The sequence below is a fragment of the Mustelus asterias genome, chromosome 7 (genome assembly GCF_964213995.1).
Source record: "Mustelus asterias chromosome 7, sMusAst1.hap1.1, whole genome shotgun sequence".
NCBI lineage: Eukaryota > Metazoa > Chordata > Chondrichthyes > Carcharhiniformes > Triakidae > Mustelus > Mustelus asterias.
The window spans coordinates 55,670,281-55,690,753 of NC_135807.1; the positions used below are offsets into that span (position 1 = coordinate 55,670,281).

Below are 20,473 nucleotides of genomic sequence, written 5' to 3' on the forward strand. Positions count from 1 at the left end.
GCAATATCCAAAATTGCTGATGGCACAAATTTAGGTGATATAGTTATAGGATAAAGGGCATATGTCGTCGGCCACAGATCAGCCATGATGTCAGTGGCAGAACAGGCTCAAGGGACTAAATGGCCTTCTCCTGTCCCATTGTTCTTATGTTCCTAGAATGGTTAAATACTACTGAGGATGACTATACCTGTGGCAGCACAGTGTAATAGAAGTTCAATGGATCATGTAATATGACCACTTGTCCCTACGGAGTCTACAAGATGAGTTTTCAGTCTATAAACTATAACATTATCTCCACACTTACGTATGAGAAAAATTGAAAGGCAGATCTCCTCATGACTTGAGTAGTTGGCTATATAGGGTAAAGTGCAAGGACTATACCTTATTCTAAAATTAGAACTTCTCTCCTTTACTGTATGTTGTATGATGAAGTTTAGAAATTGCTCTGAAAGAAATGATCTGTTGTTTCAATGAGCAAGGACTCAATCACTCTTTAATAGTAAGACTAATGCTGTCTGAGAATAAAATAAAGCCTCTAATTTAAGTGCAGTTGGGAAAAGTGAGAAAGGAAAGTGTAGTTAGTGTGATGCCATCTCTCCAGTAGGTGGCATTTAAACGACCGAGTAAAGCTTGAAACCTATAAATAGAAGCTGAAGAGGATTGTGCTAGTGTATGAGGGTTGGGCTGAAGGACGCAAGAACCTGGCATTACAGCTTCTCTGCTTCTGGTGCAGAGTGCTGGTAACCCATCCTCATTTTTCACCAGTAGCACAGCAATGATTGACCTGATATGGAATGTGAACACATTCACCAGAGATCTGAGAGTGTATTTAGAAAATCAGGTCAAAATCAATCTGTCAGGTTCAGGAGTAGGTTTGTCTCTTGTTTTAGGATTTGGTGCTGCTTACATCTGCTATTACCTGAGCTCAGTTGCAAAGGTAAGGAAGAGGTTTATTGCATTTTATTCATCAGTTTAATGTAAAATCTGCCTGGCGCCAGATCCCAAAAGAGAACAAATGTTACAGTAAATCGTTTGATGTTGCTTGTTTTCTCATTATCTATGTTTTAAGCTGTGGCGTGTTACTTTGCCAAGGAAAAGGTTTGCAGCTAAATCGATTCCTGTATGGGATAAGATTAAGTGCTTAAATGTCCGCTTGGGGTTGTCACAACTGTTTTAGTTTTATTTGAAAATCTCCAATCACAAGTTTCTACCACTGCATTGAATGGGTCAGAGTTGTCACTTCCAGATGTATCTGCATAATGCACATCTGTACTGAGGTCAGTAACATCATCTCATGCTTCACTTCTCCCTGTGTATTACTCTGTCCATTTCATTCTTTTACTTTCTCACCTCAATGTGTCAGAGGTTCCAGCCACCCAGTCCAACCACATGTCTTCTGTTGTACTCTCAACCTTCAGCGTTAATGTCAGGTTTTATTTTGTCATCTTCTTTCTTTAATTATTATCAGCCTTACTTTAATTACATTTTCCAAAGTCACAACTATTTTATACGTAATTAGATAGGCATCACTGTCATATAGAAACATTTCAAACTGGTTTAAGTTCAGGAATTTCCCCCTCTGAGCACACAACATTATCCAGTGGGTCAGCACTGAGGCAGTTATTGTACTGAGATGAGTTCATGCACATCCCTGGCTGTATATTTCTTCAGCATTGTTTTATAATTAAAAGATAAATGTGAGGAGGCGGATGATGTCTTAATGAACTTTTCAGCTTTTATTGTTACTCACGCACTCTGATGTGTTTCACAGTAATTGTTCCTTATTAATGACTGTTGGAGGTTCTCTCAAAGACAATCATGGGAAAATTGAATGATTAATTTTCATGCAGACCTGTAGGATAGAAATATACTCGTAACAATAAACCTAATTTAAGTTAAGTGATTCAATGGTGTATGAATAACTGCTATGCGTAACCAGCAATAAAAGATAAACAATCATTAAACTTTTATCTCAAATCCGCAGTACAATTGACTCCCTTTCACATAGAGCTGGTTTTAGGTGAAATAGAGTTACATTTGTGTTTTAATTTCTGTCCTGTGATTAAAGTTCAATATCTGGTAATATATGTTGGAGGCATAAAGGGTAAGTTTGTTTTCCCTGTTAAGTGTTTTGCCTGAGGAAGCACAGAATTAATTCTGTCATTCCAATGGATGAAACAAAATTTGCAAAAAAGCTCTCTCATAAAATCAGCTCTTATCAAAGAAGCTACAGTGCAGAAGGAAGCAATTCAGGCCGTCGAATCTGCACTGACTCTTCGACAGACCATCTTACCCGGCCCTATCCCCGTAATCCAACATATTTACCCACTTAATCCCCCAACCCACACAGCCTGGGACACCAAGGGGCATGGCCAATCAACCTAACCTGCACATCTTTGGACTGTGGGAGGAAACCGGAGCACCCAGAGGGAACAAATGTAGACACAGGAAGAATGTGCAAATTCCAAAGACAGTAACCCAAGGCCGGAATCAAACCTGGGCCCCTGGCGCTGTGAGGCAGCAGTGCTAGCCACTGTGCCACCAGTCTTGTGCAACATCATGAGCACTTTCCATAGCCTTCTATACAATAGGACAAACATGCACAAACTTCAGTTTGAAAGTGCTGACCCATTCTTTGCAAGTAGATGATTCGCACTTGGGTGCAGACGATTCCGTCTCTTTTTATTTCATTGTCAATTTTATTTCCAGCAAGCCAAGTGAATTTAGGTGAGTAATTATAAGCTGCAATTCAGTGCTTAGCAATCTCCTCTCTAAATCACAAGATTGTGGGTTCAAGTCCCTTTCCAGAGTCTTAAGCATAAAAAATCTAGGTTGACATTCCAGTGCAGTACTGAAGGAATGCGGCACTATGGTAGGTGCTGTCTCTTGGCTGAGATATAAAACCAATACTACCATCTGCTCTTTCAAAGATAAAAAATCCCATTGGTTTAATTTGAAGAACAGAGAAGCTGTTCCAGTGTTCTTAACGCTGAGCCAACATCAGTGAAACAGATTGTCTGGTCATTATCACATTGCTGTATGGGGAAATTTGCTGTGTGGAAATTTGTTGCCACGTTTCCAACATTGCAACAGTGACCAGACTTCAAAAGCATGTCATTGACTTTGAATGCCATGGAGGGCAAGTCCTTTCTTCCTTTCCCTCTGTAACTTTGAACAAAAATCATATTTAGGCATAATTATAGAATAGATAAATGTTTATTCATCTTTCAATTATGACAACAAATTATGTTTTACTCCCATTTTTTACAAGTTGCAATTAACTCACTACGGTATACATTTTGCACTTATATTAAATTATAAAAACTAATGATTGTCTATGGGGCCCCAATTATTAGTCCATGCTGGGTTCATGATCTGGACTCCAGAAAGTACAATCACATAGAAATGCACGTAATTGGTGGGACAGAAAGCTGCCATTCAGCCTTATGCCACATATATGCTCGACATAAGCCTCTTTTCATTCTAATGACTCCATCTCATTCCACGAGTGATGGATTTAGTTTTAAATTGCGAAGTGTCTCCCTTTACATGTTTCCTCTTTTCATTGGGGGGGGGGGGGGTGGTGGAGGTTGAGGATATGGTACTGACAAAGTCAGACCGAGCACAAATCGTGGTCCCCGTGACATGTGAAAGCATCCAAGGTGAACCCATTGGGGTACAGGTGCCCACTATAACCATGCAAAATGGATCCATGCCCTTGAAGGCTGGTCTTACAGAGTCAGCTGTCGGGACTTCAAGCAGAGAGAGTTAAGTGTCTGTATACTTTCAAGTTCTTTATTTGTTATTATTACCTACTTATTGGAATTATTGGTAAAACAATTACAGGGGGGTATTTTCTGCACCCTTTTCGAGGGGCAGGATTGATGGCAGGGGCAGATAATTCCACAGAAGTCCCAAAATGTGTTTAAGCCAGCGGGATTGCCCATTGCCATTGTCTCTCCACCTCCCCCCCCACCCCACCAATGAGATAACGGGTACCCCGACATTGAAAATCAGGATCCCCATTTGAATATATTTAAATATAATTAAGGCCTTCGTGCCTGAAAGTCCACCCACGTTAAATTTTCCATTCACATCAGCATGAGAACATGGCCATGTGAATCACAACAAGACCCCCCAAGGGATAATTGGTGAGCAGAAACCACCAGAGGTGCACAGGTGAGTAAAACCCCTAGAGGGGAGAGGGTCATTACCGGGCGGTACCCTGGCGCTATCTGGGCACTTCTCCCTGGCATTTCCTTCGACATTGCTCTCTAGCACTGCCTTCTTGGAGTTGTGCCTAGGAAGTGCCAAGTGATAGTGCCTGGGCAGTACAGGGGAGGGTGTTCCATGACAGAGGGGGTGTTGCATGCTGGGTGTTCCATGATGGCGGGCTGCATTGCATGAGGGTTTCCGTGGTGGCGGAGGATGTTCTGGGGTGGAGACGGGGTTCTACTTTTAGTTTTTTAAAATCGCGGTGCACTTTCTAAAACGGCGCACTGATCTTTTAAAAAGCCGAGTTGTTGGCAGGGCAGGTTCATTTTGAGCCCGACTCGCCAGCGTAAGACTGGCAAACCCACCCCTTCCCTTTTTTTCACTCAGCACCTAAAAATATGGTCCAGGAAGTCGTCCTTGGGGCCAGCGGCTTCCACTCCATTTATTCCACCCACTACATCACTCTGCAAAACAATGAGAAAATTCTGCCGATGATACACCTGAGACTTACATGTTTTTTCAAGATATTAAGAACTTTCTTCCTTTAGTGGAAACATTCTTAAACCATGACACTTTCTTTCTAATATACATTACTAAGGGAATAGCATTTGCCAAAACCCCAAATGGAAAGGTTCAATGCTACAGACTGTCAGTTCTGTCAGTACTTACTAGCTATAAATGAGAAAAAGGTCAAAGGGCAGGCTGGTATCATTATAGAATATGTTGGATAGTCTAAAAATAAGATTTTAAATACTTACAACTTCATAAATGAGGTGTTTGACCTTTAGGACTCCAGTGAAAGCCAGATCCCTCATACAAATTCAAAACTATTAAAATGTTGCCTACTTATCTTCACTTGTTCAGAAACAGCGACGAAAGCAAGAGAGTAAGTATCTGCTGTCAGTGGCAAACTGTGCATTAAATTCTCCTCTTCAACTGATTCAAATTCCCTCAGCTATTGGAATTGCTCATAATTTATCATTAATAAAACAACTTTCATGATCCCAGGACATTTGAATCGGCTAAATTAGGTTACTCCATATCAGTCCATCTTTCTGCCTGTGGTCCTTACCCTCCAGGTCCCAGGGGAGGTGATGACCGAGTGGTATTATTGCTGGACTATTAATCCAGAAACTCAGCTAATGTTTTGGGGACGTGGATTCAAATCCCACATACTCAATGAGCCCCACATGGAGATCAATCAGTGATTCTCCATGGACCTCATGGAGGTTATCACACCAGGAATCCTCCCGTCAGTCAGAGCCAATTTAACTAACTTGTTTCTCTTATTCGAGAGGACTGTGTAAATAGCTCCCCCTCTGATTGAATGCAATTCCTCCTCCCCTCAAAGTTACCACCATCACCCTATACAAAAAAAGTTCACCTCAACTGCATTGTCTTCTCCTACAATTGTGAAATATCTCAACTCCCTTTCCTAAGATCCTTGAATATCATCACTCAGCTCTGCGCTGACTCGACTCACATTTCCCTGTTGAAATGATTTCAATTCAACTTCTACTGTGCCCACAACACTAACCCTCCACCCCCGCCCCCCCCCCCCCCACCACCCCACCCCCCACCCATTCAGTCACAAATGATATCCCTAATGACTACATCCACTGTGCATTATTCCTTCTTAATCCCTCCAATACAAATGGATATTCTCTCTCCTTCCAGCACCTCACTTCTGTAGTTCACTGAACTCATGGTCAAACAGAACACATAGGTTGAAAACTGCCTACTAACAAACTCAGCTCGACCATCCCACTGCCACTCTCAACTCCATAATCATCACTATAGAAACATAGAAAAACTACAGCACAAAACAGGCCCTTTGGCCCACAAGTTGTGCCGAACATATCCCTACCTTTTAGGCCTACCTATAACCCTCCATCCTATTAAGTCCCATGTACTCATCCAGGAGTCTCTTAAAAAACCCTATTGAGTTTGCCTCCACCACCACTGATGGCAGCCGATTCCACTCGCCCACCACCCTCTGTGTGAAAAACTTCCCCCTAACATCTCCCCTGCACCTACCCCCCAGCACCTTAAACCTGTGTCCTCTCGTAGCAGACATTTCCACCCTGGGAAAAAGCCTCTGAGAGTCCACCTGATCTATGCCTCTCAACATCTTATATAGCTCTATTAGGTCCCTTCTCATCCTACGTCTCTCCAAGGAGAAAAGACCGAGCTCCCTCAGCCTATCCTCATAAGGCATGCCACTCAATCCAGGCAACATCCTTGTAAATCTCCTCTGTACCCTTTCAATCTTTTTCACCTCCTTCCTGTAATGAGGCGACTAGAACTGAGCACGGTACTCCAAGTGGGGTCTGACGAGGGTCTTATATAGCTGCATCATTATCCCCGGACTCCTAAACTCAATCCCTCGATTGATAAAGGCCAGCACACCATACGCCTTCTTAACCACCTCCTCCACCTGCGGGGCCGATTTTAGAGTCCTATGGACCCAGACCCTAAGGTCCTTCTGATCCTCTACAGTACTAAGAGTCTTTCCCTTTATATTGTACTCCTTCATCCCATTTGACCTGCCAAAATGGACCACGACGCATTTATCTGGGTTGAAGTCCATCTGCCACTTCTCCGCCCAGTCTTGCATCCTATCTATGTCCTCTGTAACTTCTGACATCCCTCCAGACTATCCACAACCCCACCAACCTTTGTGTCATCGGCAAACTTACCAACCCATCCCTCCACTTCCTCATCCAGGTCATTTATGAAAATGACAAACAGCAAGGGTCCCAGAACAGATCCCTGGGGCATACCACTGGTGACCGACCTCCATTTAGAAAAAGACCCATCTATACCCACTCTCTGCCTCCTTTGGGCAAGCCAGTTCTGGATCCACAGGGCAGCAGCCCCTTGGATCCCATGCCCTCTCACTTTTTCTAGAAGCCTTGCATGGGGGAGCTTATCGAACACCTTGCTAAAATCCATATAAACCACATCTACTGCTTTCCCTTTGTCAATGTGTTTAGTCACATTTTCGAAGAACTCCATCAGGCTCGTAAGGCACGATCTGCCCTTGACAAAGCCGTGCTGAGTATTCTTGAGCATACTAAACCTCTCTAAATGCTCATAAATCTTGTCCCTCAGGTTCTTCTCCATCAGCTTACCAACCGCTGAGGTTAGACTGACCGGTCGGTAATTTCCTGGGCTATCCCTATTCCCCTTCTTGAAAATAGGAACCACATCCGCAATCCTCCAATCCTCCGGCACCTCTCCCGTCTCCATCGACGACGCAAAGATCATTGCCAGAGGCTTTGCAATATCTTCCCTCGCCTCCAACAGTAACCTGGGGTACATCCCATTCGGATCCGGCGACTTATCTATCTTGATGCCATTCAAAGATTCCAGCACAACCTCTTTGTTAAAGTCCACATACTCAAACTTTTCAGTCCACTGCAAGCCCGCGGTGGCCAGATTACTTGGAGACAACAATAAATTATGGATAAGTCAAAAAATCCTTCAACCAAATGTCAGAAAAATGGAAGTGCGTTTATTTGGCTCTGTTATGACCACAGCTGATATTAATTGCTGAGCAGACCAAATCCCAAAGGAAACTTGATATTGTATTCTGAAACCATACCAATCTCTCTCAGCAGAAAGAAATCCTTTAATACTTTGGGGATTTTAAAACATTTAAAGTAAAAGATTTATTAACAAGAAGAAAAGAAATCTTAAGCATACAAGATTACAGTTACACAGTTGAAAATGTTCTCACAAAACATTCCCCTGAAAGACCCACAAGTGAATATTTTCGAGGCAATACTTCCTTATAGATTTTTAATTCTAAAAATCCAGTAATATTACCCAAGGCAAAGCTGCTGTCACGTTAGTAAAGAAAGGCAACATGACCTTTCAAACTCTCTTCCACCCTGCTGTGGAAATCAAAGAAACTTCAGAAACAAGATTGCTTTCTGAAGCCCAAAACTTTTCTGGTTTGACTGGATGGCAGATTCAGACGTTACACCTTCTTCCAGTATTTATGGATAGGATACGGTAGCACAGTGGTTAGCACTGCTGCTTCACAGCTCCAGGGACCTGGGTTTGATCCCCAGCTTGGGTCACTGTCTGTGTGGAGTTTGCACATTCTCCCTGTGTCTGCGTGGGTTTCCTCCGGGTGCTCCGGTTTCCTCCCACAGTCCAAAGATGTGCGCGTTAGGTTGATTGGCCATACTAAAATTGCCCCTTAGTGTCCTGAGATGCATAGATTAGATGGATTAGCGGGTAAATGTGTAGTGATATGGGGGTAGGGCCTGGATGGGATTGTGGTCAGTGCAGATTCGATGGGTCAGATGGCCTTTTTCTGCACTGTAGGGTTTCTATGATTCTATGATACTGAGTTCAAAATCCAGCTAGAACACAACCCTGGGAAAGCAAACCATCTGGTTCACCCTGAGCAACATCCAGAAAAGGGAATGGAATCAAGGGCTATGGTATGAGAGCAGTTTGTCCTTGGGAACCTGTAAGGATGGATGTTATTTTAAAATAGTTTTGGGGACTATTGTGTTATTCTGTAAAGGAGTCTGCCTAACATAGAAACGATGTGGACCGGCGTTGGACTGGGGTAGACACAGTAAGTAGTCTCACGACACCAGGTTAAAGTGCAACAGGTTTATTTGGTAGCACGAGCTTTCGGAGCGCTGCTCCTTCATCAGGTGAGTGAAGGATTTGTTTCACAAACAGAGCATATATAGACACAAACTCAATTACAAGATAATGGTTGGAATGTGAGCCTTAACAGGTAATCAAGTCTTTATAGGTGCAGACAATGCGAGTGGAGAGAGGGTTAAGCACAGGTTAGAGAGGTGTGAATTGTCCCAAACCAGGGCAGTTAGTGAGATTTTGCAAGCCCAGGCAAATCATGGGGGTTACAGATAATGTGACATGAACCCAAGATCCCAGTTGAGGCCGTCCTCATGTGTGCGGAACTTGGCTATCAGTTTCTGCTCGGTAATTTTGCGTTGAGACGTGTCTTGAAGGCAGCCTTGGAGAATGCTTACCCAAAGATCAGAGGCTGAATGCCCTTGACTGCTGAAGTGTTCCCCGACAGGAAGGGAACACTCCTGCCTGGTGATTATCAAGCGGTGTCCATTCATCCGTTGTCATAGCGTTCGCGTGGTCTCGCCAATGTACCATGCTTTGGGACATCCTTTCCTGCAGCGTATCAGGTAGACAATGTTGGCCGAGTCGCAAGAGTATGTACCGTGTACCTGGTGGATGGTGTTCTCACGTGAGATGATGGCATCCGTGTCGATGATCTGGCACGTCTTGCAGAGGTTGCTGTGGCAGGGTTGTGTGGTGTCGTGGTCACTGTTCTCCTGAAGGCTGGGTAGTTTGCTGCGGACAATGGTCTGTTTGAGATTGCGCAGTTGTTTGAAGGCAAGTAGTGGGGGTGTGGGGATGGCCTTAGTGAGATGTTCATCTTCATCGATGACATGTTGAAGGCTCCGGAGAAGATGTCGTAGCTTCTCCGCTCTGGGGAAGTACTGAACGGCGAAGGGTACTCTGTCCGCCGTGTCCCATGTTTGTCTTCTGAGGAGGTCGGTGCGGTTTTTCACTGTGGTCCATCAGAACTGTCTGATGCCTCACTGTCTCTCCAGCCTTGTCCCAGTCAGTACCTCTCAGTTCTCAAACTCTGTCAGCCTGTGCAACCCATCATCCACTCATTCACCATTGGTGGCAGAGCATGCAGCCACCTCAGCCTTATTCTCTCAAAACTCTCCCTTGCTCTTGTTTCTTTGCTTTCAAAGGCCCTCTTAAACATGCATATGCTCACTATTAACAGTCATAACATATGCCACATTGAGAGATGTGAGATTGTAAAATAGAGTATAATTGTGGAACATAATCTTAAGCAGCAAGAATATAATCATTTTTAGCCGCATCACTTCTTTTTTCAGCACGAAAGAGACATGTTGATAAATTAGCATTTTCTAAATCTGTCGAAATCATCACGTACAAGATTGAAGGGCTCCCCAGCAGGACGACACAAATGTTCATCAGTCTTTCCTGTTAATTGATTTCTTACAGACTTGTGAACTGTGACCAGATGCTTCTTAATTGGTTATTTTTCTTTTATGCTGGTGATTCTTATTGGGCAAAGCTATTAGCAGCAAAATTGCACACATTCAGTTCTTTAATTTGATCCATTAAAACAATTTTAAAAAGCAGAGTTATTCACAACTGCAGAAATATACAGTACATTCAAAATTCTTTGTGATTTACAAACTTGGGGAAATGCTATGCAGTAAATATTAGCAAGGTAACAATATGCTTCCGAGGTGCCCGAGTGAATAAATAGTCGAACATGAAAATCTGAAGTGAAATCAGATCAAATGCTAAAGGGCTATCAGCATTGAGTTCACTTATAAGTAGTTTAGTGAGGGACAAAGTGCATGTGACACATGTGGACTTTGTTCAGCGTGAATAGTTAAACATTATTTTATTAAATGGGGCAGTTTACATTGGCAATTTATTTGTAAGAAAGAAAGATGTCCTTCCAATAACTTCTTATTCAAAATCTTACGCACAAAGCAGAATTAGCTCAATCATTGTTTTGAATTTCTTTGTGTACATGTGTATCTTGACAAATAAATTGGTGAGGAGGATGCTTGATGGCTCCCCCACCACAGGTAAGATTGCAGCAGGGGTGGGTGAGGGAGAGTAGGCAGTGGGGATGCCATCACTAACATGATTGTTCATCTGGAGCAAGAGAGAGAGGAGTGTTTGGTGGTTACATTAAAAAGGGTAAGGGAGCGACTTTAATTATTTATTTTTTCACAGGGTTGTAGTGATTTAAAAGTTTAAGTTTAAACCGGAAGTAGACCGGGCGCGGGGGTCACGTGGGCGGACATTTTGTAGTTTTTTAAAGCGCGCGAAGTATAAAAGGGAGGCCGCAGTATACAGCGGGCAGCGTCGGGAGCGGGCAGTGGAGTGAGTGGGGAGCAGAGTGTGAACTGTAAGGGCTTTGGTCACAGGGCTTCGGGGTAAGGGTGAGCAAGGGTGAGTTTCAAATCTTAGTTTTTTGATTCTTAACTTTTCTCTGTGTGCCTTGTTAAAAAGGGTCAAATATGCGTGTGAGGCCAGTTTGTTGTTCTGGGTGTATGATGTGGGAGGTCCTGGAGACTCCTAGCCTCCCGGACGCCCATATCTGCGTCAGGTGCATTGAGTTGCAGCACCTACAGGACCGGGTAATTGAGCTGGAGCTGGAGCTCGATGACCTTCGTCTGATGAGGGAGATTGAGCAGACAATTGATACCAGTTACAGAAACATGGTTACACCAGGGCCACGGGAGTCAGACAAGTGGGTAACAGCCAGGAAGGGGAAAGCTCGGGTGACAGAGAGCACCCCAGTGGATGTGCCCCTACACAACAAGTACTCCTGCCTGAGTACTGCTGGGGGGGACAGCCCGCCTGGGGGAAGCAGCAGTGGCCGTGTCTCCAGAGTGGAGGCCAGCCCTGTAACTCAGAGAGCTAAGGAAAAGCAGAGGACGGCAGTGTTGATCGGGGACTCGACAGTAAGGGGGACGGACAGATGTTTTTGCGGAGGCAGGCGGGAGTCTTGGATCGTGGTCTGCCTCCCTGGGGCCGGGATCCAGGATGTCGCTGGGCGAGTCCCAGAAATCCTGAGGTGGGAGGGAGAGGAGCCAGAGGTAGCGGTACATATTGGTACCGCTGATGTGGGTAAGAAGGGGGAAGGGGTCATGAAAAGAGAGTATAGGGAATTAGGAAGACAGCTGAGAAGGAGGAAAGCAAGGGTAGTAATCTCAGGATTGCTGCCTGTGCCACGGGAAGGTGAGGACAGGAATGGACTGAGGTGGAGGATGAATGTGTGGCTGAGGGACTGGTGCAGGGGGCAGAGATTCAGGTTCCTGGACCATTGGGACCTCTTCAGGGGCAGGTGTGACCTGTACACAAAAAACAGGTGGCACTTGAATCCCAGGGGGAACCAATGTCCTGGCGGGAAGGTTGGCTAAGGCTACTGGGGAGAATTTAAACTAGATAGGTTGGGGGGGGAGGGCATCGAGACGAGGTGACTGGGAGGGAGGAAGTTAGCTCGCAAACAGAGAAGGGTTATAGACAGTGTAAGAGGGAGGAGGTTAATAACATTTCAACAATTCGGGTCCAGATAAAAGCTGGAATAAGGACACTTTGCCTGAATGCACGAAGCATTCAGAACAAAGTAAATGAGTTGATGGCACAAATCAGCACAAATGGGTATGATCTAGTGGCCATTACAGAAACGTGGTTACAGGGTGACCAGGACTGGGAAATGAATATCCAGGGGTATCAGGCATTTAGGAAGGATAGACAGGATGGAAAAGGTGGTGGGGTAGCTCTGTTAATAAAGGATAATATCAGGGTAGTAGTGAGGGACGACATAGGCTCTAAGGAGCAAAACGTGGAATCATTATGGGTGGAGATAAGAAATAGCAGGGGGAGAAAGACACTAGTAGGCGTGGTCTATAAGCCCCCAAATACTAATGTTGAGGTGGGGAGGGCTATAAACAAACAAAGAATGGATGCGTGCAAAAACGGAACGGCAATAATCATGGGGGATTTTAACCTGCATATTGACTGGCTGACTCAAGTTGGACGTGGTGGGATGGAGGAAGAGTTCCTAGAATGCTGTCGGGATAGTTTCCTTGAACAGTATGTTACAGAACCTATGAGGGAACGAGTTATCTTAGATCTGGTAATGTGTAACGAAACAGGTAGAATTAAGGATCTTCTTGTGAAGGACCCTCTTGGGTCGAGTGATCACAATATGGTCGAATGTCTGGTGCAGATGGAGGGGGAGAAAGTAGGGTCCCAAACCAATGTCCTCTGCTTGAACAGAGGGGTGTACGATAAGATGAGGGCTGAATTGGCTAGGGTGGACTGGGAGAGCAGACTGGTAGGTAGGACAGCTGAGGAACAATGGAGGATTTTTAAGGAGATCTTTTTCAGTACTCAGCAAAAATATATTCCGGTGATAAAGAAGGACTGTAAGAAAAGGGATAGCCAGCCGTGGATAACAAAGGAAATAAAGGAGAGTATTAAATTAAAAACCGATGCGTACAGAGTGGTCAAAAATAGTGGAGACTTAGAAGATTAGGAAAGCTTTAAAAAACAACAAAGAATGACTAAGAAAGCGATAAAGAAAGGAAAGATAGATTATGAAACTAAACTAGCTCTAAACATAAAAAATAATAGTGAAAGTTTTTACAAATATATAAAAAGGAATAGAGTGGCTAGAGTGAATGTTGGACCCTTGGAGGACGAGAGGGGGGATTTAATAGTGGAAAACGAGGAAATGGCTGAGACTTTAAATAGGTTTTTTGTGTCGGTCTTCACGGTGGAAGACACAAATAGTTTACCGAATATTAACGAGCGAGTGTTGGTAGGAGGAGAGGTACTCAATACAATTATTAGAACATAGAACAGTACAGCACAGAACAGGCCCTTCGGCCCACGATGTTGTGCCGAGCTTTGTCTGAAACCCAGATCAAGCTATTTCCTCTCTATCATCCCGAAGTACTCCATGTGCCTATCCAATAGCTTCTTAAATGTTCCTAAAGTTTCTGATTCCACTATCCCTGCAGGCAGTCCATTCCACACCCCAACCACTCTCTGCGTAAAGAACCTATCTCGGACATCCTTCCTATATCTCCCACCATGAACTCTATAGTTATGCCCCCTAGTTACCGCTCCATTCACCCGAGGAAATAGTCTTTGAACGTTCACTCTATCTATCCCCCTCATCATCTTATAAACCTCTATCAAGTCTCCTCTCAACCTCCTCCGCTCCAAAGAGAAAAGCCCAAGTTTCCTCAACCTTTCCTCATAAGACCTACCCTCCAAACCAGGCAGCATCCTGGTAAATCTCCTCTGCACTCTTTCCAGTGTCTCCACATCCTTCTTGTAGTGAGGTGACCAGAACTGCACACAATATTCCAAATGCGGGCTCGCCAAGGTCCTGTACAGTTGCAGCATAACCCCACGGCTCTTAAACTCAACCCCCCTGTTAATGAACGCCAACACACTATAGGCCTTCTTCACGGCTCTATCCACTTGAGTGGCAACCTTCAGAGATCTATGGATATGAACCCCAAGATCTCTCTGTTCCTCCACATTCTTCACAACCCTGCCTTTGACCCTGTAATCCACATTTAAATTTGTCCTACCAAAATGAATCACCTCGCATTTGTCAGGGTTAAACTCCATTTGCCATTTTTCAGCCCAGCTCTGCATCCTATCTATATCTCTTTGCAGCCTACAACAGCCCTCCACCTCATCCACTACTCCACCAATCTTGGTGCCATCAGCAAATTTACTGATCCACCCTTCAGCCCCCTCCTCCAAGTCATTTATAAAAATTACAAATAGCAGAGGACCAAGCACTGATCCCTGTGGCACTCCGTTGGTAACCGGTTTCCAGAACGAAAATTTTCCATCCACCACCACCCTCTGTCTTCTGTTAGATAGCCAGTTACCTATCCAATCGGCCAAACTTCCCTCTATCCCACACATCCTTACTTTCTTCATAAGCCGACCGTGGGGAACTTTATCAAACGCCTTACTAAAATCCATGTATATGACATCAACTGCACTACCTTCATCTACACATTTAGTTAGCTCCTCAAAAAATTCTATCAAATTTGTGAGGCAAGACTTGCCCTTCACAAATCCGTGCTGACTATCCCGGATTAAGCTGCATCTTTCTAAATGGTCGTAAATCCTATCCCCAAGGACCTTTTCCATCAACTTACCGACCACCGAAGTAAGACTAACCGGCCTATAATTACCAGGGTCATTTCTATTCCCTTTCTTAAACAGAGGAACCACATTCGCCACTCTCCAGTCCTCTGGCACCACCCCCGTGGACAGTGAGGACGCAAAGATCAATGCCAAAGGCTCTGCTATCTCATCCCTTGCCTCCCAAAGAATCCTAGGATATATTTCATCAGGCCCAGGGGACTTATCAACATTCAGTTTATTCAAAATTGCTAGTACATCTTCCCTCCGAACATCTACTTCCTCCAGCCTATCAGCCTGTGACACCTTCTCTTCCTCAAAAACATGGCCCCTCTCCTTGGTGAACACCGATGAAAAATATTCATTCATCACCTCTCCTATCTCTTCTGACTCCATGCACAAATTCCCACTGCCGTCCTTGACCGGCCCCAGCCTCACCCTGGTCATTCTTTTATTCCTCACATAAGAGTAAAAAGCCTTGGGGTTTTCCTTGATCCGACCCGCCAAGGACTTCTCATGCCCCCTCCTAGCTCTCCTAAGCCCCTTTTTCAGCTCATTTCTTGCTAACTTGTAACCCTCCATCGAGCCAACTGAACCTTGTTTTCTCAACCTAACATACGCTTCCTTCTTCCTCTTGACAAGACATTCCACCTCCTTTGTGAACCATGGTTCCCTCACTCGGCCATTTCCTCTCTGCCTGGCAGGGACGTACCTATCAAGGACACGCAGTATTTGTTCCTTGAAAAAGTTCCACTTATCATTAGTGCCTTTGCCTGACAATTTTTGTTACTAGAGAGGCAGTGCTTGTTAGACTAACGGGACTGAAGGTGGACAAGTCCCCGGGCCCAGATGGAATGCATTCCAGGGTACTGAAAGAAATGTCAGAGGTAATAGCGGATGCGTTAGTGGTTATTTATCAAAATTCACTGGACTCTGGGGTAGTGCCAGCTGATTGGAAAACGGCTACTGTTACGTCGCTGTTTAAAAAAGGAAGTAGACAAAAGGTGGGTAACTACAGGCCGGTTAGCTTAACGTCTGTAGTTGGAAAAATGCTGGAATCCATCATTAAAGAATAAATAGCAGGCCATCTGGATAAGAATGGTTCGATCAAGCAGACGCAGCATGGATTCACGAGAGGAAAGTTGTGTTTGACAAACTTACTGGATTTTTATGAAGATGTGACTAGTGCGGTTGACGGAGGGGAACCGGTAGATGTGGTGTTTTTGGATTTCCAAAAGGCATTCGATAAGGTGCCTCACAAAAGGTTGCTGCAGAAGATTGGGGCACACGGAGTTGGGGGTAGGGTGTTAGCGTGGATTGGGGATTGGCTATCCAACAGGAAGCAGAGAGTTGGAATAAATGGGTGCTTTTCTGGTTGGCAGATGGTGACTAGTGGCGTGCTGCAGGGATCGGTACTAGGGCCTCAACTATTTACCATTTATATAGACGATCTGGAGGAGGGGACTGAGTGTAGGGTAACAAAGTTTGCTGACGACACGAAGATAAGTGGGAAAGTGAATTGCGTGGAGGAAGCGGAAGGTCTGCAGAGAGATTTGAATAGGCTGAGTGAGTGGGCGAGGATCTGGCAGATGGAGTTTAACATTGGCAAATGCGAGGTTATTCACTTTGGAAGAAATAATAGCAAATTGGATTATTTAAATGGAAAAAAATTACAACATGCTACTGTGCAAAGGGACCTGTGGGTCCTTGTGCATGAGTCACAAAAACTCAGTCTGCAAGTACAACAGGTGATCAAGAAGGCAAATGGGATGTTGGCATTTATCGCGAGGGGGATAGAATATAAAAGCAGAGATGTCTTGCTGCATCTGCACAAGGCATTGGTGAGGCCGCAGCTGGAATACTGTGTGCAGTTTTGGTCCCCTTACTTGCGAAAGGATATATTGGCCTTGGAGGGAGTGCAGAGAAGGTTCACCAGGTTGATACCGGAGACGAGAGGTGTAGATTAGGAGGAGAGATTGAGCAGATTAGGTTTGTACTCGTGGAGTTTAGAAGGCTGAGGGGTGATCTTATAGAGGCATATAAGATAATGAAGGGGCTGGATAGGGTAGAAGTGGAGAGATTCTTTCCACTTAGAAAGGAAACCAGAACTAGAGGGCACAGCCTCAAAATAAAGGGGGGACAGTTTAGGACAGAGTTGAGGAGGAACTTCTTCTCTCAGAGGGTGGTGAATCTCTGGAATTCTCTGCCCACTGAAGTGGTGGAGGCTACCTCGTTGAATATGTTTAAGTCACGGATAGATGGATTTCTGATTGGTAGGGGAATTAAGGATTATGGGGAGCAGGCGGGTAAGTGGAACTGATTCACTTCAGATCAGCCATGATCTTATTGAATGGCGGGGCAGGCTCGAGGGGCTAGATGGCCTACTCCTGCTCCTATTTCTTATGATGCATAATTTTATGCCCCCTTCCTCCACCTGCCACTCTCCCTCCGGGAGCTGTAAAATTCTGGCCTGGGGATAAACGTTTTGGCCCTCTCATGGCCACGAACGGAGACGGGGGATTGGAGTAGGGTGCTGAAAACACTGACATTGGCTGGCAGTCACTTTTAGGATGCCATTCCCATCACCAGGAATGTTAACCTGGCGGGGACAGGATGAGATAGGGATTCCCACGCTCCTTCACAATGAGGCAAATTAAATTGTTTAAAAAGCTTGCTCAGATTTTTTTGGAAGGGGGATGAAATTTTGAAGGGGAGCATAGGTTTCAGGAGGTTTATGTTCCATATCTGAAGGGTGGTGGGTTCAAAGTGGGGAGCCAGTCTTGGTTGCCCCAGGGCATTACCTCAGCCTGATAATGTGGCGTAAGTGACTGGCATAGAAAGAGTCAGTGTAGGTCTGGGGAGAGTATTGCCCACACTCTGATGTAAAGGAACATATGACTTAAGTGTAGAGGGCAGTCTTACACTGAACAGAGACCTGTGTAGAGGCAAGCAGGAAGTCAGGAACTAACTTGGTCCTTAGACTGTATATATGGTTATGAGTAGTTAATAAGCACTTACTACTGAATCATATAAGACTCAGAATGACTTTGTGAGACCTATCAGATTACACGCAACATCTTACAACATGGTGGCAGCTCCCAGAAAAACCGTGGACCTCACAGAAGCTAAAGCAGAAATGGGAAATTGTAAGATTAAAATAGCAGTATTCTGACCTGACTGAATGCATAAGAACCAAAGAACAGAGGGTGATTCCCAAAGAGAAACTCCAAAGCAAGATTAGAAGTAGAAGGCAGAAATAAAACTCTACACTCCAGCGGAAGATTCCACTGAAGCTAGTGGAAGTCTTGCTTCAATGTCCAGAGAACACAGAGTCAGAAGACCTAGTAGGGGTGAGCTAAAAAGCAATTTCTTGGCCAGAGCTTGTTTTTAAAAACTTTTACTTCAACAGCAGTTAGAATTGCCACTTCAAAACACACCACGAGCAGCCCCGAGTGCCGAGTCAGCACCTGAACATGTGGTGACGAACCTCGCTCCAAACATTAAATAAATAACAAATCATCGGCAATAAAAAGACCCTGCAAAAGCTAGGAACCAGTGGTTTCAGGATCCAAAAATATTTTGATACAGCGGAGGAGATTCAGAAAGGATGATCCAGGGAGTTGTTGCTAACATTTAAAATATAGAAATCATTGTTAGGAAGGGGTTAGCTGCAACCTTCCACTTTAGACCTAATTTGTATGTTAATTGTTTAATAGTACTCACCGGGATATATAAAGGGGTTACAGGTGGCGCTGCATGTTGGGTGTGTGTATGTGGAGTTGTAAAAGAGAATTTGTGAAGGAGCTGGACTGGCATCATATTTTATTACAGGACTTCAACTGAGAGGCTTAACAATCATGACTGCTATTATTATAGGAGTTTGCCAAAACCAACAAGTGCAGGAAACTTCATTGAGAGGAAGCTTACTGTGGTGTCATCTTGGATTTTCTTACAGCATTTAAAACCGTACGCTCTTTTAGTTTTAATTTTAAATGACCATCGATCAGAAATTTATCTTAGCAAAACACTTTTGACTCCTCCAAAGCCAGACAAAAACATTTGGATGTTTGAGAAAGAGATTCCTTAGATTCATGATTGTTTCAGGTCTAGACAAAAAGACATATGCTGAACAGGTTAACACATTGCTTTATTTTGTAGCCCTAATAGTGGGTGTAATAGCTAGACAAGGAATCAATGAAGCCTCAGGAAAATCTGTCAAAGTTTTAAGATAATTTGACACATATATTAATCTGAGCAGTAACAAGATCCTTAAAAGAGCAAAGTTTAACAAAGGGTCCATCAGCCAGGAGAACTCCTTCATTAATGAGCTGCACAGACTGGCTGAAGGCTATGATATGGTGACCTGAAATCAGAGCCAGAATTATTGTTGGAGTGGTGGATCATGCACTCTTAGACATGCTTCAGGCTAAGCAAGATTTGACTCTTGAAAAGGCCATTCAAATAGTCAGGCAATCTGAAATCTGTTTACAGCACAGGTGTATCTTAAGGAGCCAAAGCAACCATGGTACAAAGCAATCCCCGCTGTCCAGCTAGTAAAACAGCAGAAGAACAGGGACGCTCCATGCCAAGGGAAGGATTACAATTACTAACCAGAAGAGGGTGGGTGATCATGCCAGCGTTGTGGAGCCAAGTGACCCCACAGGCATGATCAATGTTCGGTACTCTCAGCACAGTTTTGTTTGGAAGTCCCACTCACCAAGTACTGTTGACATCAGGGAGTCAGCAGCTCGTGTGTCTTACAGCGCCATGGAGAAGGCTGTTGCTGGAACAGCATTCACCTGCAGTCCTAGGACTCAGGAAAAAGGTAAGTAAATGGGAGGGGAGATGTTTCCCAGTGGAAGTTGCAGGGAATGAGGCAGGGGGATCCAAGGGCAAGGGTTAGCTATCTGTGGCCACTCCCCTCACCCCGATTATACTCAAATTAGTGCAGATTGAGGAACCCCACCCCTTCAAATGACATGTAATGACTTAGCACCTGAGAGAAAACCCCCACTTCACATATGATAATTCTTTGTCCATTATTTTAAAAGATGTCAACCCATGTAAAATCAACTGTTAGAGCAAAGTGATACAAGCAGATAAAGTGTTTATGCAAATTATGATATTTAATGTTAGATTTATTTGTGACATCTAGGTTGAATAAATATTATGATATAATTTTATAATTTTACTCTACACCATGTGTAGATTATGCTATTTTTAAGTTGAATAAAAACTTCATACAATCTGACCAAAACAAGACTTCTGTAAAGTTATATCATAATAGCAGTGCCCACCTCTCTTGGTGGGGTTGCCAAGGCTCTCTCGATGGGCTTGCAACATCATGAGCCTGCCTGGTGTTCTCAAATAGGATGGTGAACGCAGAGGGGATCGATTAGGAGGCCCCCTCGGAGAAGTTTGCTCCACTGGTTTCAATTCTGATGAAAGGTCATCAGGAGGATTGCTCATCAACCCCCGTTAGGAATGTCGATGGCGA

At 44.3% G+C, this 20,473-nt stretch overlaps 1 protein-coding gene across 3 annotated transcripts in view; it reads left to right on the forward strand.

The window, feature by feature from the left end:
• The first annotated feature begins 670 nt into the window (after positions 1-670).
• The window catches only part of abhd3 (abhydrolase domain containing 3, phospholipase), a 70,931-nt gene continuing 51,128 nt past the window's right edge, over positions 671-20,473 (forward strand). For 2 of the 3 annotated variants that reach the window (XM_078217052.1, XM_078217054.1), the window contains exon 1: positions 671-937. In XM_078217052.1, coding sequence (XP_078073178.1) covers positions 776-937 — 162 coding nt within the window. In that variant the 5' untranslated portion in view covers positions 671-775. Of the gene's footprint in view, positions 938-10,908; positions 10,987-20,473 lie in introns of those variants that run through there. The other variant, XM_078217053.1, reaches the window with a different exon arrangement.